This window comes from Phaseolus vulgaris, chromosome 8 (assembly GCF_000499845.2).
Source record: "Phaseolus vulgaris cultivar G19833 chromosome 8, P. vulgaris v2.0, whole genome shotgun sequence".
NCBI classification, from domain to species: Eukaryota; Viridiplantae; Streptophyta; class Magnoliopsida; order Fabales; family Fabaceae; genus Phaseolus; species Phaseolus vulgaris.
Genome location: NC_023752.2, coordinates 1370206 through 1394469, shown reverse-complemented (window position 1 = coordinate 1394469; position 24264 = coordinate 1370206). Strand labels below are relative to the sequence as shown.

Here is a 24264-nt window from a genome sequence, read left to right as displayed (position 1 = left end):
GATAGAAAAAAAATTAATTAATACTTATTTATTTTCTAATTAGACAATATTTTTTATATTGGAATAAAAATACTAAGTATTTAGAATTTTATTTTGTAGTTATTTTTTATCCATGAAAATTATACAATTAATCTTTGAAATTTTTTATTATTTTAATACTGGTTCATTTTTTTATCCTTTCAATAACTATATTGAAATATAAATTTTTAAATATTTTTTTAGAAATTTTAAATATGGTTGAAACTGAATTATTTTATTAAAAAGAGTATAAATTAAGGTTGTTTTGATAAGTGAGAATAAAGTAGAAATGAGTGGAAATAGGAAAGAGAAAAAGTGAATATTTTGAAAGTTTATGATTAATTTGATAAAAGGTACAAAAATAGCTAAGTATAATTTTTTTATGGAAAATATATTAATTTGCCCATTGAGTCATTTTTAAAAAATATTTATTTTTATTTTTATAATATTAACACTATACTCTTATCACTTGAAAAATGTTAATTCACCTTTGAGTCCTTCAAGTACCTATCATTCCTTCAAATCACTTATTTTTTGCCAAACCAAACTCATACACATAATATAAATTGTCACAATTTTATTTGGCATTGAATGAAACTAGAAAAACAAACAAGTCCTTGAACAAAGAATGATATAATTAATTTGACCATTAATACAAAGACAATGAATTCAATCATAATTAAATGGAATTTTCACCAATTATATTTGGTTACCAAAATCACACCAAACTTGTCTTTGTCTTCATTGTGAAGCCTCTTTACCAATATTTTCAAGCATTTAATTAGTGCTAATTTGTTGATTCGAAAACATTTACACTAGTTAGACCTAGCTACAAAAACTAAATTTATTTTAATATAAAATGAGTGAATCATTAATTTTATCCTTAAAGTATTTTTTTTCTCCTAAATGATCAATAAAATAAAAAATACTGAGTAAGATTTTTGTCAAAAAGTAATTTAATTAATTAAATATAAGAAATAAATACAGATAAAATTAAGAATTGAAGGAAAATTGTGAATTCTCTTTTTCTAAAAGTAAAATTTTGTGTTTTTTCTTGAATATGGAATAAATTGTTTCTATTTTAAAATAAAGATGTCAAAGTTATGGGTTAAACAAAATAGAGAAACTAACATTATATTTAAATTCAATATTAGATATTATTAAAGTATTTACTTAAATGGTATAAAAGTAAAAACATTTATTTTAATTCTTTAGGTTAGCATAAGTAGAAGAGTGACGTGGCATTGACACCGTCGCATAATGGACATGAAACTGTCAATATCCCAATATAACACAAAATAATGTTTTTCTTTTAAAACAAAAGTGATAACAAAAGTGACATTGGGATATTCAAATCATACTCACCAAAAAAAATAGAATTTTATTCTGAATTTTTAGCCATTTATGTCAGTCATATAAACTAAAATATAATTATAAAAATGCCATTTATTTTCACATTATTATTTTAGATAATACCTTGCCTAAATTAATTTGTTTCTTTAAATATAGTTTAATTAAACAAAAATATCAGTTATATACTAATTATAAAGATGAATTTGTCAGATAATTTTTATCATTTTCAACCACTAAACTTGAAAACAACACCACAAATATATTATCATTTTGTGATTTGTAAAGAAAAATATATATTATATGTATATAAATAATTTTATTTTTAAAAAAATACATTAAACAATCAATTTTCATAAAATTTTGGTGGATAAATATCTATACTCTAATCCATACTAATTTTATGGATATTTTTTCTTGCAGGTAAATATACCCGCCAAGTTTGATTATTTGAGAACTTGTTATATTTAATGTAATTTTAATTTGATAATAATATAAAAATAGCAGTGTTTATTATTTATAAAAAAAAAACTAGTTTTATCTGGTTAATCAAAGATTTATATGTGTTTATCCCATGTTTTTTTTCTGATATTATATTTAAGTTTTGTATATAAAATTTTGAGATATGACTGTGTGGTAATTAATGTTATCAAACTCGTAACTTGAAGGCGAATCGGAGAGAGTCTGAAAACTTGTAATTGAAGGATCGTAACTCGATTTAGAAGAGTTAGTATTCGAGTTACTACTGTATTGTGAATTACATAACTATAATATGAGATAGAAAAAACAAAGTAAAATATGTCATTTTTAGTCCACTTTTACCTTTGCCAGAGACATGTTTGAAATAATAATTCAGTTGAATAGCTCTGCAATGTCCATGATTGATGCATAAAAGAAACCAAATAATAGATCAGTTAAAAATTACATTTAATATAACGTTTAACCAATTTATCATATGATAATTTATGATTAAACAGTGATGTAAAAGTGTCTTACTCTTCCAATATAACCTATTTTTCTGATAAGAATTTTCATGAGAAGTTTATAATCAAACAAACAGTTGAAGAATTATTGTCTCTCACTGTCAAATGACAGTATTCTGATATATATCTTAACACGGTTTTGACAACTTTGGTTTGAATAAAAAAATCTAAGTGAACCAAATTTTGACTATTGAATTACCCATGGACAGTTGTCACATGTCACATGAACATATCAATCGTTTCATTCGAATCCTGAAGATGTAAAAGGTTGCTTAATTATTTGATCATACAGAATCATGCAGAAAGAACACTAGAAACACTGTTTTGATCTGTTTGTGCTGCTCTTATGCTACTGTGACACAATCATTCAACATCTCATAGTTGCATTGCTTTCTTCACTTTTCTAGATGCACTCATCACTCAATCTTGATGTAATTGCAGCACTTTGAACAGCAATAGCTACCACTGTTTTTGATAAGAAAAGATAACCAAGTTAGTATCAACATTTTAGGAGTTTGAGTTACACCTTAATCCTAACACTATTTGTTTAGTTAGATCAAAATAGAGTGAAAAAAATTGTAAAACTATACAATTAAGAGAAAGATAAACACCTAAGCCATGTTTAGACAATGTTTTTAAAAAGCACTTACAGAAGATATAATGAGTTCATGTTTTTTACTAGCTAGAATCAGCTTTAGTAATTTGTATGTGTTATAATTTGGAGAGGTTTATCCATAGAGATCAAGTAGTATGAGAACTTGTTTATAGGGACGTTGGAGGTCCCATGTCAACTAGAGATTATGATATTTCACTTTTTATAAGTGCGTGCATATCTCGCATTTTAAATCGATAACATATATCTCTATACTCTAATTATTAGTGGATGCAAACCTCACCTTATATGCTTGGTTTTATGAAGTTTTTTCTGGTAAGTCTGAAGAATAGTTCTTTTCAATGTTATGAAGAAGTTTAATACACTTTATTTTTTAAAATAAAAAATTATATTTAAACATGATCTTAGTAAAATCAATTTGTTGGCCATCTGGAAGAGATATTTAGGATTAGGAAAAAATATCAGATCTGAGAAAACAGATAAATTTAGGGTCCTCCCTGGAAGATTCCTAATAATTTTCACTTATTCCAAGATAGTTAAAGAGTGCAATAAGCAACAAGTTGAGAATTCCAGAATTAGTTAGAGGGAGCAACATGAACAAGTTGAGATTCAATGAATCATGCTATTTCACTAGAACTAGATTCACACACACATAAAAAAATGTCTTCACATTGAATTTACTTATTCCACTGTTCTTTCTCTCATCTAAACCAATAGAACCTTTTCTCTTTTCTTCTTATTTTTTGTTCATCCAAGTGATGCAGCAGCAGCTACCAAATCATTATGGAACCATGTTGGCAGAAAGAGTCAAAGATGTGGATCAAAATTTACAACAAAGGGAAAGTACATTTAACTTTCTTCTGGAAAGAGGAGTACCTAATGAATTTGCAACATTGCTAACGACACATAAAACACACCATATTCCTTCTACGGAGGGAGGGGGTCCCCTGACCTACCATTTGGTGCAGATTTTATGAATCATGAATTTTATGATCACTGCTCCAAAATAACACGGTGTAAATGGTTGCCAAGTGTGCCAACTTGGTCTTCTACCAAACCCAACTCACTCTCTTGTACATGGCAAAACTGTTTGATGTGAATTTTTCTTTTCTTTTCAAGAATAACACGTCACCATTCTGATTCAATCCACATTATTCCTCTAATGTGCAGCACTGCTCAATGGACAATACTAAATATAACAACTGATATAAAAATTGTAACACATAGGAAGAGAATAATTGAAAAGGAAATAGGAAACATAGCATATCATTTAGAAGGGTCTAAACTAGACACTTTGATGGGGCCCTGGATTCCACCATGGTCTAGACTATTCTAACTTCCTGTCTGAAGGAGAAAAGATACACTTGTTGGTCAATTGTTTGCCAAGTGTGTGTTCTATAGGCATCAACCAATGATTTTGTGTTATCCAATCACAAGAACCAATGGTTCTTCATCACTACACTACTCAAACTTAAACTCAAACTAACACTACCAGAAATATTGATGTTAGTCTCCCCAAAAACCCCACACAAAGACTAAAAGGGACACTAAACTCACTCTAGTTATCATTTAGTGTTTTCCTTTTAGTTTTGTGTGGGTTTTTTGGAAAGCTAACATCAATAATTTTTTGTAGTGTGAACTAATGAGATGCACGAGGCACAAAATGTTGCACACACTCGTGTACTCACGAGTGCCAAACTATTTGATATGGCTAATGTGCTTGTTGAAGTACAAATCAGAAAGGGTGAGTGAGTTGATGCATGGTATCTTAACTCTTAACAATGGACAAAAGAATACTGATAAGTAAAATTTTCTACACCAAATCATGCAAGCCTTACTGTTAGTCGACCTTGCACATGATCAAGATTAGCGTGTTTAGGACCCACTTGATTTAATGCTGAGATATAACAGCAAACAATGTTTGTAAGTATCTCTGTGTTTTTCTTGCTGCATCCTCTCTATAAGACATCACTGATTCTCACCAATATTTTATATGTTCTTTTTAAGATATCATTTAAGTACCATAGACACTTCCCTTCAATTACCTTATCTTCCCAAGTTAGGCAACCAACACTCAAGATTTTTTCTTGAATATCAAAGATGAAGGTAAGATAAGATCCATTATCAATCATGCCTTGCAGAACAAAATATTCTCTGTGCATGCTCTTCTAAGTTGGTTTCATCATATATTTTTCTGCAGTTACTAGGCTGGATGCACAGGAAATTTCGCCAGAATAGTGGTGAACCGTTCAAGGACTTGGTCATTGGTAAGTGATATATATGCTGCTAGAAAGCCACATATTCATGTTCCTCCAAAACATGCATTAACTATGTGATAGTCATCAAATTAGTAAAAAACCAGTGGCACTATATGAAAGCAAAATATTTCATACTAGATAATAGATGCCTTGATTTCTGATGACCACAGATATGTAGGCCCATGAAGACACAGCAGTAAAATACCTAGGTACAACCTTTTAAAGGGTATGCATAAAATTGAAGTATTGTAAAAAAAATTAGAATGAATGGCTAGAAATGGAAGTTGGAACATAAAAAAGTAGACTGTTTGAATATTTAATGCAAAAACTAATAAGGCCCATAAAATCTCTTTTATTGCCTGGTCTATAAAATATGTTCTTTCTCATTTGTGGTATACTAGCATAACATCAAAATTAGGCAGTGTCACTGAATGCTATAGTGGGATTCTACTTCGTGTTTTTACATCTCAACTAGACTGATACTCAGTAAAAACAATCATTTGTCATCACATAAAAAATATTATTAAAAAGTTACCATGTTTTGTTTAAAATTTGCTTGTTTCAGGGAATTCTTGCAATTGTCTTTCAGGGCAACCACCATTTGATGATGAACAAATCTATCAGAAACCAAACCTCGGAATCAGACTTTCCAAACATGCTCAAAAGGGTCACAACCTTAGAAACTCTTTTGCTGGTCTAGAAGCAGCAAGAGTGGATGAAGACTATGAGGGGGAGTTCTTCCCTGGCTTTCTGGCAATTGGAACTCTTGGTTCAGAACAAGTGTCTGACCCATCAACACCATCATTTCCCATTTCTGTTGAGAGCATAACTGAGAAAGAAGATGAAGTGACTGAGAATGATCTTAAGCTTATCAATGATGAGCTAGAGAAAGTGCTGGGAGCTGAAACCAAGGATGATGTCAGCATTGATTCTTCAAGGAGGACTAGCCATGTTAGCACTGGGAGAAGCAGCCATGTTAGCACTGGAAGAAGCAGCCATGTGAGCATAATAACACTCAGTGGAAAGCCAATAGAAGGCACGGAACCAAATGGAAATGGAGCTGCAATTTGTCCACTCCAGGGATATCTTTTCGGAACAGCTATTGAACTATCTGAAACAACTGCTGCAGCAAAGAAAGAAAACAGAACATCACTTGGGGAGCTGTTTCAGAGAAGCAAATCAGCTGAGGAGAATTTCAGTGCAAAATGTGAAAAGGAGGACAAAAGAACTGAGAAGGAACTTGACAAATCTGCCATGAACCTGATGAAGGAAAAGCTGAAAAAAAGAATGCTCCATGCTTATTCTAAAAATTCTTCTTCAATAAATGGAGGGCCTATAGATTCTGCTTCTGCAGAAACAAAGCTGAATAAGGTAAACAACTAACAAACCATAACTTGCTATTTGCTCTTGTTTATCTACGTAGAATAAATGTACAACTATTGTGCTTTACCATAATCAGAATTCTTCAGATTGAGTTTTATAGATTGCATTTTTAATGTTCTTTTCACCTTTTTTCTTCTTTTTTATTTTTTCTTTTATTAAGAAGTATACTTTAAGTCTAACTCAATCTTATAAAATTGATTTATAAGGTGAGGTTTATAAAGGTGGGTTTGCATCCACTTATATACTATGAAATATCTTAATCACTAGTCGATGTAGATCTCCAACAACATTAAGGAACATTTTATTTATCTATGGTCTTAGTCTTGGTATGTGCTATTATTCTGGTCATGATTCCAGCTATGTTTGTGGCTTCTAGATTCTCCACATGTTCCGAAAGAAAGTTCACCCTGAAAGTTCAACAGCTGCACAAAAATCTGCTAAACACCACAAGAACATGAAGAAGAAGAAAATACTCAATGATGGAGGCTACAACAAGCATGATCTGGTGCATCCAGAGGAAGATTCATCTGCCAGGGAGTACTGGATCAAAACAGATGCAGATTGTAAGTATGCAACAACTTTCATAGCCTTATTTCACAGTTTAACCATGCTATTATAACATTATATATATGCATTCCAATTTAATTATAGAACTTCATAGTTCACTTGATGAAAGTAGCAAGAGATTGTAATTTGTAACACAAGCATGTCTATTTTCAGTTTCAGTGTTGTGTGTTGCTTCTTCTACCCTGACTCAAATTTTTGTGTGTGCATTGCAGACTTAGTTCTAGAGCTGTGAGGGACAGTGAAGAAAATGTGGTGTGTTCATAAGTTGTTTCCCTCTATTAGTAATAACTAATATTGTGTTTGTACTGTGAAAACTTATATGTAAGAAACGAATAATTGAGGTAGTTTCAGTGTCTACCTCACAGTGGTGAGTGTGAAATGTAAGATTTGTCTAGTAATAATCATGAAAGATGAAAAAAATATAGCTATTGATTGAGTTGACAGTATGAATTATGAATAAATCATGATGACAGAATCCATCATCAAATCATGAGGGTATGCAAGTTGAGCTGCAGAAATTCGATGAATCGGTGTAGATGTAGATCATGCAACCATATTATTGGAAAAGTTACACCAACTCATCTAAACACCATATGTTTAGATTTTCTGAATTTAGCTATTCTCCTAAATGTCAAACATCCAATGATGATGGATAAAGGTTTTGGCAAAAGTTAAAATTCCATCGAATTGTTTTTTCGATCGAGAAAGATCAGGGAGAGGAAAAAAAGGGTGTTAGACAGTGTTGGGAAAATCAGAACAAATTCTTCCTTTTGGTATAGATACAAAATGGACACTTGCGGAAACAATAAGCAAATAGAAGAAAATAGAGTAAAAGAGAAAATGACACCGAGAATATTTAATGTGGGAAAACGTCCTCAACTTAAGAAGTATTTACAACAAAGAGAAAGAATTAGTTCTAATTTTTCCAACAGATAGCGAGAATTTTGGTTGATTACCTATCATTCTTGAGTTAGAGCAACTGTGCAACATCTACACCTGTTGGAGTTACTTACAATTTTTTTAAGGCAACTCTTTGGTTTTTTTTCAGTTGTATCTATTAGTAAATGTTGATAAATTTAAGTTTATAATTTAATTTCAATTTAAAATACATAAAACTGTGAATTGTTTGTAAGTTTAATGGTCTTAATATAAGTAGTTTTGCAAATTCATTTTTTTAATTATCAAACACGGTCTTTGATGATAAGTCTACTAAGTATTGTATTAGTCTTTGAAAGAAGATTGAGAGATTCAATACAAATAAATTATATAAGTCAATCAATATAAGAGACTTACACTTTTTCCAACACAAAACCTTAAGATAATAAGTATTTTAGTCTCTTTTTTATATGGTTTTCAACTTTGTCATTTATATTCAACTTGAAACTTAAACTTACACGAATTTCCTAACATATTCATAACCCAATATACAAATAATGCATTTTAATAGTTTTAGCTACTAATATTTTAGATTCTAAATTAGTTTCTAAAAGACTAATTTAAAATATAAAGTAGTAAGTAACTAAAATATTGGGAACTAATGATTAAATATCAATTTAAAAATTATTTTATAGATTTTTATTAATATTAGAAACTAATTTAGATATCAATAATTTTTTTATTTTAAAAAACAATCTTTAATTTAGTTAAATAGTAACTAATTATTCTAATCTTTAAAATTAATTTTTATTTAATAATTGTTTTATAGTGATATTCTTAAAAAAATAGATAAAAATAGATTTGAAAAAATAACTCAAATAAAGCACAACATTAGATTTAGCTAAGAATTGTCCTATCATAGTATCTAAACCATTGAGAGTTTCATGTTTATTTTTTGCAAGTTTTTTGTAGTTGATGAATATCTATATGAAGAGAATATGAAGCCTAGAGAATAGATGATGGAGTTGAAAGCCATTACATTGAACACACCTTTCAAGAACTCTACATCTATCTTTCACATCAAATTGAACTTTGGTTTGATTTGAATGAGAAAATGTTTCAAAGATAGAGATTTCATTATGTCATAGTTTTTTTATATGACTCTCATATTAAACCTTATGACTTTTATGCTAAAGTCACTCATAAAGAAGGACTAATCTTTGAAATTTAATCACCATTTGCCAAATTATTCACCTAATCATATGCACCTTTTTTTTCAATCTCAATCACCCTCATCTATTTGCCCTTCAATAATGATGCAAATGAATGATGGGTAAACAAAGATCCTAATGTATCTCTTTTATACTTTTAGTTTTTATAAAAAAAATACATTTTTAGTCTAATTAACTTCTATAAAACACATTTAATCATATAGAGAAAAAAAATATTGTATTTCTTATTATTGAAATGATAAATTATTTACACAAATGTTTCATACAACACTAGTCTCACTAAGTGTTAAGAGATTGGACACTTTAGGGAAACTATTTTCATCACAAATACTAAAAGACATGTTTTTTCACTTGATATTTTGGTGATAGATAATCTATAAACCTTAACAAGATAAATTTTCCCAAATTATTCCTGATCTTTCACTAGTGTTTACACCTTTTATAACTATGTTTTATTAAGTTTAATATAGTTGGGATTGAAAGTAACTATCAATGATAAATTTAGTTTATATATATTACACTTATTTTTCATTCAAATTTTATGTTCAATACCTATAAAATTATGATTCATTGTTTAATATAAAACGTGAATAAAAATATGTTTTATATTTTAATTTAGATTGAATCACTCGATAAAAATAACTATTAAAATTATATTTAATTCATTAACTTTTAGACATAGTTAATCTTAAACCAAATCTTTATCCAAAATCAAAATATAATAATAAAAGTGAAACAAAATCTCTCTTTTGCAAAAGTGGAAGAAAATAAATTAAATAAAGATAAATTTATCTTATATAAAAACAGTACTTGGTCGCACCAAGAATGCTTGGTCGGGAGTTAACTTTAAAATGTTATTTGTCAATTAAGTAAGGACTATATATATATATATATTAAGAGTGTATGATGCAATTGATAAAAACATATCTTACTCTTTTGTAAAAACTTATTTATAGTGTTTGGTAGTAGACTATTTGATTCATGGGTTGTATTTGATACATATCTTCAATAAATCAGTGTTGGCTAATATATCAGGCTGTCACTCGAATTTGTAGGGAGGTTATCCTGATTTATAAGATTTTTTTTACTTATCATTTATTTATCAATTTGTTCTCTAATGTGGTAGATCACCCGGTTAGTCAGTCAATGATGTCGAGTGACGTGACTCATTTGACCCGTAATGTGGTTGATCATCCGTTCCATCAGTCATGACTTGACTCATTTAACTTGTAACGTAGTTGATCACCCAAACGATTGGTAATAATATCAAATTACGTGACTCATTCTACCTTGACCGCTACATTAATTTTTTTCATTATATATATTTTTTTTATGGGAGTCTCATTCATTATTTATTATATTCCACTTATAATTTTTAGTCATAAAAAGTGAGACAAATAAATAAAGGCGTTAGAAAATGTTATACTAAAAAAGTTGATACCTATATTTTAAATCATACATAAACAATACTAAAAAAACTCATTATTCATGTTTCCAAATAATCAACCTTTATTTTTAAAAATTATTGATTAAAAACCTATGAATAAATGCAATTTGGTGTTCAAACTACAAACTCCAAAGTAGTGAAAATTGAAATTAGTTGGTGATAGTTTTTTTAATCTGAAGTTGGTGATGATACTATTTAAATTTGAATATAATGTTAAAATTCTGGCTGGGGGAGGTGGAATCTGACAAAGATGAGTTGTCGGAATCTTTTAAGAATATTCTATAAATTCTAAATAATAAATACTTAACTTTTTGGTTGTATTTGGTCCACCAATGTTCCATAGTGCATTGTGCATATAACCTTAATATATATATATATATATATATAATAATAATAATAATAATAATAATAATAATAATTAATTATTTGGTCCTTGAACATTCCCCTAGGTCATTATTTTTTTTACTATCATGACATTTTTATTTATTTTTCAATCATTATTTTTGGTATTTTGTAAAGTAGAATAATTTTATTTTCAAAAACATCTTAAAATCTAAAAATAAACAAGCTTGTTTGATAGAATTAATTTTAATTTTAGACATTTTAAAAAGAATCGCAGGATAAATATTTTTATTTAAAAAAATTCATATTGAAAGTACAATTTGATTTTAAACTAAAGAAATAGCATATATTTCAAAAAACTTCAACTTTTTTTCCCTTTAAAACAATAAAAATACATGGTAAGAGTTATCTTGAAAGTTAACAAGTAATTAAAATTAAGGAAATATATTTATTACACTTTATTAACTAATTAATATTATTAAATACTCCTCACTATAAAAATAAATATTTAAAGGTCTGTGTTAGAAATATAATATTAGTGAGCCAAATCGTTTATTTGTTTTTTATTAATAATATAAATTATTCTCATTCATTGAAAATGATCATTAAATTACAAGTAAAATTATTAAATATAACTATCCTCAGATAATTCATTTTTTTACATCTCTAAAAAAAATTAAATTTATAACATTATTAATTGAAACTAATTTACTATTTTAGTCTTCATGAGTTACTTTTTTTTTCTTATACAAGACTCAAGGTGATACATTTTTTCTCAGGATAAATTGAATATCTATTCCTAAAAAAAATACTAATGAATAAAATACATGAATTCTATCAAATATATCATGAATAAATTACAATTTTAAATAATTTATTCATAAATTAACAAGGTGTTTATATTTTATCTACAATAACCAGCATTAAATTTTATTTAACTAATATCTTTTTTAACCTCAATTTCTAACACTCATTATTATAAAAATTTCAACAATCTTTTTTTATAATTTTAATTGAATTTATTATTATTATAACTTGATATTTATAAAAATTCATACATTTTTGTATGTTTTATTATTTATTTATTAATGTAATTAGCTGTTTTTAAGAAGTACCATATATATAGAGAGAGAGCATTATAATTAATTTCAATTAATAATTTTATTATGGCTAATCAATTAAACCCTGAGTGTATAAAAATAATTATTGTATAACGTAGATGAAATAATATAATATGTTAATACTCTTCTTAATATGGATTGAAATAATTTTTGTATTAATTAAGAACAATAGTAACTTAAAAAAAATTAATAGTATTAAATATTAATATTAATAGAATATATTTATATGGTTTGAAAGGTCATATTAATGTTAACGTTCACATGGATCCACGTGTCTAATTCTCCCGCTCCGTCCATCTATCCGTTAACCCTACTCTCTCTCTTCCATTCTCTCTCTTCTGCAATTCTTCCCGTTGAACACAGACACGAGAAAACCCAAATTCTTTGTTTTCGAATAATCACAAAAAAATAAAAAAAGAGACAAAATCTGTATTCACACACATTCATCTATCATAATGGGGAAGCTTTTGTGTGATTCAACAACCGTCGCCGAGCCATTTCAAGGTTCGCCGCCGGCAGCGCTTCCATGGCGGGATCCGAAATCGGAACCTATTGCGGCCGTAGATCTCGTCGTTCCGGCAAGCGTTGGTGGCGCGACCTTTGCCGGCGGCTGGGAAGATGTCGTCGGTCTGGAAGAGCAGCAGAGGCGCCACCTCCAGAAGCTCCATGCCAAAGGCGTGCTCTGGAAGCCGCCGGAGGAGGTGCATGACTCGTCGTCGTCGCCGCCGTCGTCCTCCCCTCTCAGATCCGTCGTTTTCCGGCTCTCTCACGGCGGCGAGGTGTCGGCCGACGGGAACTGTCTGTTCACGGCGTCTCGGAAGGCGATGGGAGGCGAGGAGGTGGACGCGCGCGAGCTGCGGCGGCGGACGGTGACGCGGTTCTCGGAGGATCTTGGATCTGTGAGTTTTTTGGAGAGAGAGGCCATCGATGACGCGATTCGGCACATGTACTCGCCAGATCTGAAGAATGGTTGGGGGATTCATGTCGTTCAGGAGGTGAAGTTGTTGGCAAAGAAGGAGGATCGATTTGCTCTTGATTCGGCCATCGACGAGCTCGTTCACCTCGGCATGCAAAGGTATTGAATCGCTTGAAGTTTCATTCGTTGATTTTATTATTTGCTTGTTTCTTGGCTTTTGGTTTGTTCGAAGTTTCATTCATCGATTTCACATAAACATGATTTTATTTGTTTAAACTGAAAACAAGAAATGCAAGATTGAGTTGAGTTCTCTGTTTTTATTGTTTCACTTCATGATATTTTGGACTAATCCATTCGTTTTCTCTTTTTTAGGGTTTGAGAAATGTTGAGATAATAGGCGTAGAATAGTTACATTAGAAGATTCACAGCTACAATTATATTGAGGACGAAAGAAATTAAAGAATGAAAGTTGTTTTGTTTGATTTGTTTGAGCTGCATTTCTTTTTCACGCGAAATGAGATGTTCGTAAGAGATTTGTGTTTTGTAATGTATTTTGATATGACAAGTGTTGAAATGGGGCTTGGAAGTTTCATCAGAATGCTGTTTGTTGCGTTTTGGTTTTGGTTGGTTTCTTTACTATGTGTTCTTTTTCTGATTGAAGAGAAATGGCGGCGGAGTCTATTTACAAAGAGAGATGTGTTCCCGTGAATGATGGTCCAAGTTGGGCCAAATACATGTTGATCTCTGGTTCTCCAGATGATGAATATGATATCATCACTTTGCAATATACTGAGGAGGGTTTATTATCTGTAGACGAGAATAGAGAGGGTCGTGCTGCAGCTTTCGGTGACGATATTGCAATTGAATGCCTTGCTACAGAGTTCAAGCGAGAGATATATGTGGTAAGTAACAAATCCAGGAGCTTTCACCCTGGCTTAGAGTTGTTTTTATTTGCATGTATGTATTTTTTCAAGATTTTTCACCAGTTGTTCTGTTATGTTTGTTTGACAACTATTTTCACACTCCTACTTGTTTTAAGTCTGCAGTGTTTAGTAGAGAAAAACTTGACAGGTCTCATCGTGTAAAAGTAAATTGGATTTACATAGACTTTGTTGTTGAGAGGTTATCATAAAATAGTTTAGATCTGGGATTTTCTTGAATTGAATTCTAGAAACTAATTGGCATATTGATGGGACCTCCGGAGCCACTCCATGTAGTTGGAGTTTTTGCCTGCAATTGCAGATATATCCTGGAATTTGATTACCTTGTAGGCTCGATTATGCATCCAAGTCTTATGAATCTTTATGAACGGGAATTCTTTTTTATATGTGTATTGATTGTGATTTCTCCTGATATATTTTATTTTAAGTGTGAAATAATAATGTATTTGTGAGTTTAGTTTGTTTACATGTGTGAGTAATTGTCGGTCACCATGCTTCCATCTGAATTTGTTCATCATTTTCAGGTGCAAGCACACGGTTCAGATGCCATGGTCGATGAAGACAATTGTGTTTTCTTCCTTCCACATCGTCCAAGGAGTCGAATTACCGAACCTCCATTCTTCCTTTTCATGAAAGGAACAGGTACCGGAGTTAAAAATTATTTGAATAGATATGACCATTTTTGTTCAAAGCTTTCAGCCGTAGTTAATTTTCAAGCATGTTATGTTTTCTCTATTCTGGGCAAAGGTCGTTCAACCAGCAGATTGAGAAAATTTTGTTATTATCTTTCCTTTTCTTGTCATTTTGTAATGAAATTTCTGAGTAAATTTCGACATACAGGTTGGTGCGGTGCTGGAGCTGACCACTACGAGCCCCTGATTGCTCATCCTTCCACCTTTGTTTCCCAAGAGAAGGTTGCTGTGGTACTGTGAGGTTTTCCCGGCCTGCAATTTTGTGGAATAGAGATTGAGTAGTAGAATTAGAATTTCTTCACCCTATTTATGGGCCACTGTCAAAGTGTTTGGCCTGCACTGTGGTGGTTCTCACATGTCTTGTCCCTAAGGAGAACCGAACCTCATTGGGTAGCATTTATTTTGTTACTGATATTTAGAATCAATCATCTTTGACTCTTGACATTGGACAAGCAGGTATGCCATTTGCCTGAGCAACCCTAGAGTATTTGTATTAGTTTCACCGGCTTCTGTTTTGTTGTTCCTGTTGTTGAGTTAATTAGAGGGTCACCGTCTATAGGTAGTAGTGTGTTGTTCAATTGGAAGAGTTGAGTTGTATCTCAGTGGATTTCATCACATTAATGAAGTGGCTTCTTCTTTTCTGGCCTTCTGCTTTCCCATTGCGTTTCAGAACGTGACAAATGCGAGAAGCTGGTTCTCTCTCTTGGTCTTAAATGTGGTTCTCTGTTTTTTAATAAATCTGTGATTAATCATATCTTCAATGCAATTTCAGGAAAAAGGGGGCTCAGTAATGCACCTGAACCAACATTTCCGAAGCACCACGATTTTGACCAGGAAAGCACCTAATGGTACAATTTACGTGGTTTTAAAATTTACTAAAGAAATTAAAAGAATATATATATTTTACGAATTTCGACAAGCCCCGATGTGAGTTTCGTATTATTTTGATTCCCAAAAGACAAACTTGAACTCCTCGATTAAGTACAAGGGCTCATGTTTTCGTGCCACTTAAATAAATCTTTTGTTTACTTTTCTGGACATTTCTCAGTGGTGTGGAGGCAACTTGCATTTCTCTACTTGGGATCTGAGAAAGTGTCTAACAATGAAATGAAGCAGCATCTTGAATAAGATATAATCGAGCAAACATTTATATTTTCCTAACAAATTGCACTCGTTTTTCTATCCCAATTTGACTATATGTAGTCAAATTATAAGTTAATTTGTGAGTTTGAATTAAACATAAAGTCTATTTTTGAAAATCTATCTTATCAAAGTTCGTTTGATTTATCTCATATTTTCAGTAAACTTTAGCTTTTTCGGGCAACACATTTTCCAAGGAAGAAAACACGGTACATTCATTTTGTTATTTGTTGTGTGGCTTTTGCTTTGTGCACTACATTATTTGGGACCTGTATTATACGATTTTTTAAAATATTCAAATTATTCTTGGAAGTTTGAAGGTGTCATGGTAGTGATTGAAAGCTTGAGCTAAGTGATTGAATGAGTTTGAGATGAAATGTTGAAGGTATTGCTTTTAGAAAACCAAGTTCTGGAAATACCTTCCAGAATAAACAATTTGAAATCAGTTTGTATATGTTGTTGGTTCCAGATTTTTAAATATTAATCATTTTGACAACCTCTTAAAGCTTATCTATATTTAAAGATTAATCATTTTGGAAATGCTGGATGAATAACTTGTATTTTAATCATGCATTTCTTGGACTCAAAATTAAGGGCTATATACTATTTTTAGGTTTTTGAGTGACTTCTTAACGATTTTGAACTCATCAGATATCTCAAAATAAATCTGCTTAAAGTCGTGATTTGAAGATCAATCTTTAAAAAATAGCCTCTCTAAACTGGTTTATCAAAAGATCAATCTATTTTTCCATCATTTTAAATTATGCTTTTTGCATCCATGAATTCTCCCAAATTTAAAAGAGACTCGGTTTAACATAGAAGGAGTTAAAGTAACCATATTGACAACATTACATATATAAAACTATAGAACTTAAAAGACAAAAAAAATATACTTTAGAATAATCAACATCAAAATTAGAATAACTTACACAAAATATATATTGTTCATTCATTTCTTCATTTTTTTTTATATATTACTAAATTAAATTTATATAGATGCTCTTTCATTTTATGTAATGTATTTATCTTTTAATAATATTGGTTGAGAGTATTTATTGAATACTTGTATATATATTGGTAACCGGGTCGAGTATCACTTGCATCAAGAACTAATTACCATTTGAACTAGTTTGTTGATCAGTCTCTTATATTAAAAAAAAATTACACCATCAACAAATAAAAGTTATTGTTAAATTTTTATTAAAAAAAATATGATTAATTTAATACGGTTATTGTGACACACGTCTAACATGGACATCAACACTAATACAACACTCATATACGGTTATTGTGACACACGTCTAACATGGACATCAACACTAATACAACACTCATATGCATATACGGATCATCTCTAAAATATATAAATTTATATATTATATAATTAAATAAAATTTTATATGTATAAATATGTTTTAATTTTTTTTGCATTAAGATATTTTTAAGGATTTGTTTCTTATTTTATAATCGTATTAAAAATTTACACAATAAATTTTATTTTTAAAAAAATTAATACATTTATTCTTTTTAAAATTGTATTAAAATCATACTAAAATTATCAAAAATCTAATAAATATTTTTTAAATTAGACACTTTACCATACATGATCTATAAATGTCAATATTTAATACATGTATCTAATACAAACACACCATTTAATCTAACACAAACACGTCATTTAAAAAACGTTTCCGAATTTAGTTTAGGCATGAACAGAGCAAGTTTTGACGGAAGCATAGGAGGGCTTTGGGAGTCTGAAAATAAAAAGATTGAAAATAGTTTTTTCATTTTATATTTCAGAGTCAAACACTGGAAATAGTTAAATTGATTAAAATCTGGTTAGGTGCAGTGCAATGGGACATATTAATGCAAAGGCAAAACACAATTTGCAAACCTAATTGAAAGAAAAGGGAAACCTAATAAACCGGAGAGACCAAAAACACCCATCTTTGCATATTGTCCTCTGTCACTCAGCAAGGGAAAGGGACAAGCAAGTACCCCTTCGGAGATCTCAAGGGCCCTTCCCTCGTTCTCTCCGAACTCACCCTTTTCTCTTCTTATTTCCCACTTTTTCTCTTTTCTTCCCCAATTCTTCATTTCATTTCCTCATGGCCGCCACGCTCTATTCAACGCACTGTAATTCACTCGCCACCTCCTCCTCTTCCGCCTCCTTCCAACCCTGTCCCTTCTCCTCCAACCTCGCTTACCTTCAACGCGTCACCTTCTCGCAGCGCTTTCTCGCTTCCAAGGTCTCTCTCAAATCCCAACCCCATTCGTCTCAGATTCCTGTCCACACTCAGCAACAGGAAGGTTCTTCTTCTTCTTCTTCTTCTTCTTATACCCTTTTGTTTGTTTCGTTTAAATTTGGAATATTTTTCTGATGGGTCCTTTCCATTTTCTTATGCTGGACTTGGGGTGTCAGGGAGAGAAGATAGAATTAGAAATGTGTGTTTATTATGTCATTGGTTGACTTTAACATGCATACGTCAGTTGGAAATCTTACTTTGTCAACCAATTTTAAATCTTAAAAAAGTGAGTTTGCGAAAGGAACTGAAGTATTGCTTTTTGTGGAAACTTGGTTTCTTGCAAAATGTTAGTGCGTGTGAATGTACTGAATCCAAACTGAGTTTATTCTCCAAGCTGTGTTTGGAGCGCCCCAAATGGGAATCCAAACATAGCCATAGTCCTTAAAGTAGTAAACTTGTATAAGTAACTGCTCAAGTATTGAATATCCATCAGTTTAGTCTGTAAGTTGGTATATTTTTCTAACTTTCAGTGACCGATTTGATGGATTTTTCAGTACTTGAAGGACTTCTTATCATGATTTCTAGTGCTTGGAGGATTACTTGTATATTTTTCCTTCTTTAGGGGGGGCATTTAGGAGAGAGAGAGTAATACTTTAGGGATGAATTTGAGGGTTTATTCCAAGCTTACTGTATCTGATTGGTTGTGATTGGATGACCATGTAAAAAAATCACACGGGTAGTGCATATATTATTTATTCTTATGATATATGGTTCGGAAAATCCTTAGTCATATATGGCGTGTGATTTCTGAATGTAGGTACAGTAGCAGCTTCTGTGACTCCTGTTGAAAATGGCACTTCTCACAGGCAGCTGAAGACTGAATTATTGTCTGTTAAGTCCCCAAAGGAGTATCATGTTGAAGAAGGTTTTGAAAAGGATGAAAATGAGTCCACTGTTAGTATTACTGTTGTTGGAGCCTCTGGTGACCTTGCTAAGAAGAAGATATTTCCAGCTCTCTTTGCACTTTACTATGAGGATTGTCTCCCTAAGGTTGGATTTGGGTGGATGGTATTATTTTTTTATTTGTGTTTGGATTGGACTAAAGCTTTGGATTATGGCAGCACTTCACCATCTATGGTTATGCACGGAGTAAGATGAGTGATGAAGATCTGAGAAAGATGGTTAGCAGGACCCTCACTTGTAGAATTGATAAGAGGTGATTACTATCTTATTATTTATCATGCTTAGGGTTAGGCTACGTATTTAATGTTTGGAAATCGTGTTGTGGAATTTCAGAGAGAACTGCCAAGAGAAGATGGACCAGTTTCTAGAAAGATGTTTCTACCATTCTGGTCAATATGATTCTGAGGAAAACTTTGCACTGCTAGACAAGAAGCTCAAGGAACAAGAGGTAGTTGGATTGGAAAGGGGATAATATGATATAATTGCAGTCTACAGCTTAAATGTGGTTCAGATTCCTACTGTAAGAAACAATCACTGTTTTAAATGTAGTTTTCTGAAGTAGTAGAAATTTAATAATGGGAATGAATGCATTTTCTAACTTGAAAGGAAAATCTCTTGTTGAGAAGCAAATGAAAAAGATGAAGAAAAAGAGGGTGGAAATAAATAAAGAAAACCATAAAGAAGTTGAACACATTAGCTATTATATACCGGTCTATAGTTGATATCTGCTTTGTATTACGGCGTTTTCTTTTTGGCTCCATGACCAGTTGGCCATAATTTCATTGATATTTTAATTCTTCAAATATAAGATTACCAGATGATATCATTAAGAAAAACATTTGTTCATGTTGCAATGAGAATCAATAAGTTTAATTGTATGGTTATTGTGTTTCCTTGACATGCTTGTATTCTTTCATTTTTGCTCTCCAATCTGCACTTTTTATTTTTGTGTGCGTTTTTGTTGGCATGCAATTTTAATTTGCATCAAGTTGGATATACGAACAAAGAAGGAACTTATTGTATTTATTTTTGTCTAAATAGTTGAAGCTAATTCATAATTTTTGTAATCATATTTTAACCATTCTGTTTGAATATGAAAATTGTTTTTGTAGGGTGGGAGAACTTCCAATCGCCTGTTTTATCTTTCAATTCCTCCTAATATATTTATAGAGGCTGTAAAATGTGCAAGCTTGTCAGCTTCTTCTGGTAATGGTTGGACCAGGGTCATTGTTGAAAAGCCTTTCGGTCGTGACTCTGAATCTTCAGCTGCATTAACAAAATCACTCAAGCAGTATCTGGCAGAGGATCAAATTTTCAGGTTTACCAACTAACACTAGTCATCTTCAATTTTAAGATTGTAATGTACATTTTATAAAGTGGGAAATATTATTCAGGATTGACCACTATCTTGGGAAAGAGCTTGTGGAAAATCTTTCTGTCCTTCGATTCTCAAATCTCATATTTGAGCCATTATGGTCAAGGCAGTATATAAGAAATGTACAGTTGATATTCTCAGAAGATTTTGGCACTGAAGGACGTGGCGGGTAACTTTTGTTCCTTCACAGCTTTCACACTTTCTGTTCTTATAATGGGATTCTTATCCATTTCCATTGTACTATGTATAGGTACTTTGACCATTACGGTATCATAAGAGACATTATGCAAAATCATTTACTTCAAATACTAGCACTCTTTGCCATGGAAACCCCTGTTAGTTTGGATGCAGAGGATATAAGAAATGAAAAGGTCTCAAATGGTTATATGCCTTGAATTCGGTTGTTCCAAGTAATTGTGAGTTTTTCTTTTTCACCAGATTTTCAATTTCCTAATGGATGTCAGGTCAAGGTTCTTCGTTCAATGCGACCCCTGCAACTTCAGGATGTGGTTATAGGCCAGTATAAGAGCCACACAAGAGGAGGTGTTACATATCCAGCCTATGTTGATGACAAAACTGTACCAGTAGGCAGCTTAACTCCAACATTTGCTGCAGCTGCCCTCTTTATAGATAATGCAAGATGGGATGGGGTACCTTTTCTGATGAAGGCAGGGAAAGCATTACAAAGCAAAGGGTAAGGGGAGGAAATAAAATTTACTTTAGTGTTGGCCATCTATTTATACTTCTAGGTCTCCACACCCCACTTTAGATATATTTAACTTCTATGTTGTTTTGGGTTCAGAGCTGAGATACGGGTACAGTTCAGGCATGTGCCGGGTAATCTGTACAATCGGAATATTGGTACTGATCTTGATCGGGCTACCAATGAACTTGTTATTAGAGTTCAGCCTGATGAGGCTATTTATTTGAAGATAAACAACAAAGTTCCAGGTCTGGGAATGAAGTTGGACCGCAGTAATCTTAATCTTCACTATGCAGCAAGGTATTTTCCTTTTACTCTTAAAATCAACTTTATGGGACCCCTGAAATGCACTCTTCATTAGATTATTATCTACAATTTCACTTCATTCTTAGTTTCTTACCTTCTTAAGCTTATTCGACATTGATCTCATGTCCATATAATCTTGGTGGACCTGTGGCAGGTCTGCCACCATAATTGCTGGATATTTCTTGATCCATAAACGAGTTTGGGCATTTTGGAAGATAGTAAACTGCTATCTATGTGGATGACATTCTATGAGCACATGAGCTAACATTTTTATTTCATTTCAGATATTCAAAGGAGATTCCAGATGCTTATGAAAGACTACTGTTGGATGCCATTGAAGGAGAAAGAAGACTCTTCATACGTAGTGATGAACTGGATGCGGCTTGGTCACTCTTTACCCCTGTACTGAAGGAACTAGAAGAGAAGAAGATAATTCCAGAGTACTATCCTTATGGTAGTAGAGGTCCTGTTGGTGCTCACTATCTTGCAGCCAGATACAACGTACGGTGGGGTGACCTTGGTTCAGACGTGGACCACTAACCCTCACATTTTGTTCACTTATGATCAGCCTTAGATGTTAGCTATTTTGCATGGATGCATACTATTTTGTGGTTTCTTCAGCAGCATGGTTACTTCTCTGGTTGAAGGAAGATACCAGGCACACGTGTAATCATGTAAAGCAAATAAAGCATCCAGTTTCAAAGTAGAGTAATAAAGCTCTTAGATCATTGATTTTTTTAGTTGTTATTTGGGAGTTCTATTGAGAAATGTTTCATTTAGTTGCCAACCAATGTAGTTAGGTGATGATGTATTTTGATTTTTGAAGAGGAAAATGAAGAAAGCTAGCAAGTTAGTATTAAACCCAACTCATTCAAGTCTCTTGCAACCTTGATTGTGTTATTATAACAAGAGATGAATTTTTATACATTATAAATTATTATCATTGATTTGTTACATGTATCTGACAGAACTTTCCCTTGTTAATGATATAGCTTTGACTGTACTGATTATTTTGGTTAAATTAAGAAACTCAGATTGCTTTGATAGATGAAATATGCATTTAAAAGATAACAATTAGAACTAATTAGACTGATTGAGTGCATATTTAAGTATTATATTGTTTTTGTTATTAAAGAACATGTACTGAATCCTGTAAATTTCTATTTCATTTTTTTATATGAAGAATCTTAATCAAGATATTTATTTCTCTATTTGTGCAAGAATGTATTATTGAGATGAATGTCTGATAATTAAAATTAACTAAAAAATTAAACATATTTTCAGTCTCTCAGGTTGATATAATTATTTTTCTACTTTATTAAATATAATCTGCTAGTCCTCTTAAGAAAGTATAATTATTTTGAAGTGCTTTAACAACAGCAGGGCAAATTCTTCTTATAGTAGCAGCATTTCAAAAAAATTAAAATTACCTTATATTTCGAATTTGAAAATTCAAAATTTTAAAAAAATAATTATGTCTGTCAGAGGACTAATTTTGCCAGATTTTTTAATAGATTAAAAATAATGGTATCGACATATTTAATTCAACTACCAAGCATTTTTATCCATTTTTATCTATTTATTTTCTTAATAAAATATAAATGAATAAATATAATTATATCATCATTTACATTAAAAATATGTATATTATTTCCTAATATGACCTCCTTTATTATTTCTCTTTTACCCATGATAAAGATGCAAAATAAGTAAGAACTAAATGAAAATAAGAATAAGATAAAAAGTAATGATTAATGTCATGTTAAAATTTACCTAAATTAAAGTCTCCCTCACCAATCAAATTAATGTCATGTGGAACAATATTGGTGTTAGTGGTAATATGAGGGATGAAGAGAAAGATTTTATCAGAAGAAATTAACCTTAACATGGTTTGTGAAAGATTACAACTTTTTCAGCCATTAATTTCTGCAAAAGTGGTCCCTTTACCTCTTAAATGTTCACAAAACTTTGCATTAGTATGATCCACCCATGTGATATATCATTCACTACAAACTGGTGGCCAATTTATAATGCTATAAATTGACCCAACATAAGAAAAGAAAGCAGCACTTCAGTGTTACAAAGTCACAAAAAATGTACAAATTAAGAGTAATGCAAAGTGATAACAGCTATGTTGGTATTGTCCTTTGTTCACAATTAACCTCAAGTTCAGATATATTATATGGAGTGGCCCTCATTATTGATGATGATGATGATGATGATGATGATGCATCTTTAATAATTAATGAATTAATCAGCACAGTTTTTGAGACTACATGCAGTGCACCACATCATTTTGCTCTGAATGAGCATGCACAAGTACTGTGTATTAGAACAAAAACATTGGAAAATACTACTTCATCAGGAAGGTTCTGTTTGAAGGGTGAGATTTCATTTGGTGGTAATTGAAAACACACATTCACATTCAGTTGACTTGACACTACCAATGCATTGGTAACTGTTTGATGCATGAATCTCTGAAATGAAGTTAATTAGTGCTCATTCTTTTTGGTGCTTCTCTATAAAAAGACTCGGCCAAGAACCTCAGTTTCATAATTTCATTCATTCATTCATTCATTCCCACCACTCTTCTCTCTTTACTTCTTCCTTCTTTGTTGTTATTGGTTGTTCAGTTCTCTATGCACCACTCACTGCCACCTTGAGATACACAGAAAACAGCTGCTCCACCTTCCCTTCTTGATGCCTAACTGAATATTCTTAAAGCCTTACCATTGTTAAGGCAACATCATTGTGATGTGAAAAATGGGAATGCTTTAAGAATTTCAGTTATG

General features: G+C 31.4%; 3 protein-coding genes across 4 annotated transcripts; all 3 read left to right on the top strand.

The window, feature by feature from the left end:
• The first annotated feature begins 4957 nt into the window (after nt 1–4957).
• On the top strand, nt 4958–7675 carry LOC137827133 (protein LAZY 1-like). 2 transcript variants are annotated; one of them, XM_068633352.1, is made up of 5 exons: nt 4958–5070; nt 5165–5231; nt 5812–6593; nt 6982–7168; nt 7385–7675. In XM_068633352.1, exons 1-5 carry the CDS (start codon nt 5065–5067, stop codon nt 7402–7404), a joined length of 1062 nt encoding a protein of 353 aa, XP_068489453.1. In that variant the 5' UTR covers nt 4958–5064; the 3' UTR covers nt 7405–7675. The 2 variants fall into 2 exon arrangements, with proteins under 2 accessions (XP_068489453.1, XP_068489452.1); XM_068633351.1 differs by having other exon boundaries at nt 4973–5070; nt 5788–6593.
• A 4756-nt stretch (nt 7676–12431) lies between these two features.
• On the top strand, nt 12432–15395 carry LOC137826953 (uncharacterized). Its single transcript, XM_068633115.1, has 4 exons — nt 12432–13265; nt 13768–14008; nt 14572–14689; nt 14888–15395. Exons 1-4 carry the CDS (start codon nt 12646–12648, stop codon nt 14977–14979), a joined length of 1071 nt encoding a protein of 356 aa, XP_068489216.1. The 5' UTR covers nt 12432–12645; the 3' UTR covers nt 14980–15395.
• A 2305-nt stretch (nt 15396–17700) lies between these two features.
• LOC137826952 (glucose-6-phosphate 1-dehydrogenase, chloroplastic-like) lies at nt 17701–22475 on the top strand. Its single transcript, XM_068633113.1, has 10 exons — nt 17701–18189; nt 18943–19175; nt 19247–19341; nt 19422–19536; nt 20201–20406; nt 20483–20632; nt 20714–20834; nt 20928–21157; nt 21266–21466; nt 21757–22475. The coding sequence occupies exons 1-10, from the start codon at nt 17988–17990 to the stop codon at nt 22010–22012; spliced, it is 1809 nt and encodes a 602-aa protein (XP_068489214.1). The 5' UTR covers nt 17701–17987; the 3' UTR covers nt 22013–22475.
• The last annotated feature ends 1789 nt before the right edge of the window (nt 22476–24264 follow it).

Coding starts and splice junctions, on each gene's coding strand:
- LOC137827133 (XM_068633351.1), top strand. Junction 6,594..6,981: donor CAGAAACAAAGCTGAATAAG/GTAAACAACTAA, acceptor TGTGGCTTCTAG/ATTCTCCACATGTTCCGAAA. Junction 7,169..7,384: donor GATCAAAACAGATGCAGATT/GTAAGTATGCAA, acceptor TGTGCATTGCAG/ACTTAGTTCTAGAGCTGTGA.
- LOC137826952 (XM_068633113.1), top strand. CDS start 17,988: ATGGCCGCCACGCTCTATTCAACGCACTGTAATTCACTCGCCACCTCC. Junction 20,407..20,482: donor GCAGAGGATCAAATTTTCAG/GTTTACCAACTA, acceptor AATATTATTCAG/GATTGACCACTATCTTGGGA. Junction 21,467..21,756: donor AATCTTCACTATGCAGCAAG/GTATTTTCCTTT, acceptor ATTTCATTTCAG/ATATTCAAAGGAGATTCCAG.
- LOC137826953 (XM_068633115.1), top strand. CDS start 12,646: ATGGGGAAGCTTTTGTGTGATTCAACAACCGTCGCCGAGCCATTTCAA. Junction 13,266..13,767: donor GTTCACCTCGGCATGCAAAG/GTATTGAATCGC, acceptor TTCTGATTGAAG/AGAAATGGCGGCGGAGTCTA. Junction 14,690..14,887: donor CCTTTTCATGAAAGGAACAG/GTACCGGAGTTA, acceptor TTCGACATACAG/GTTGGTGCGGTGCTGGAGCT.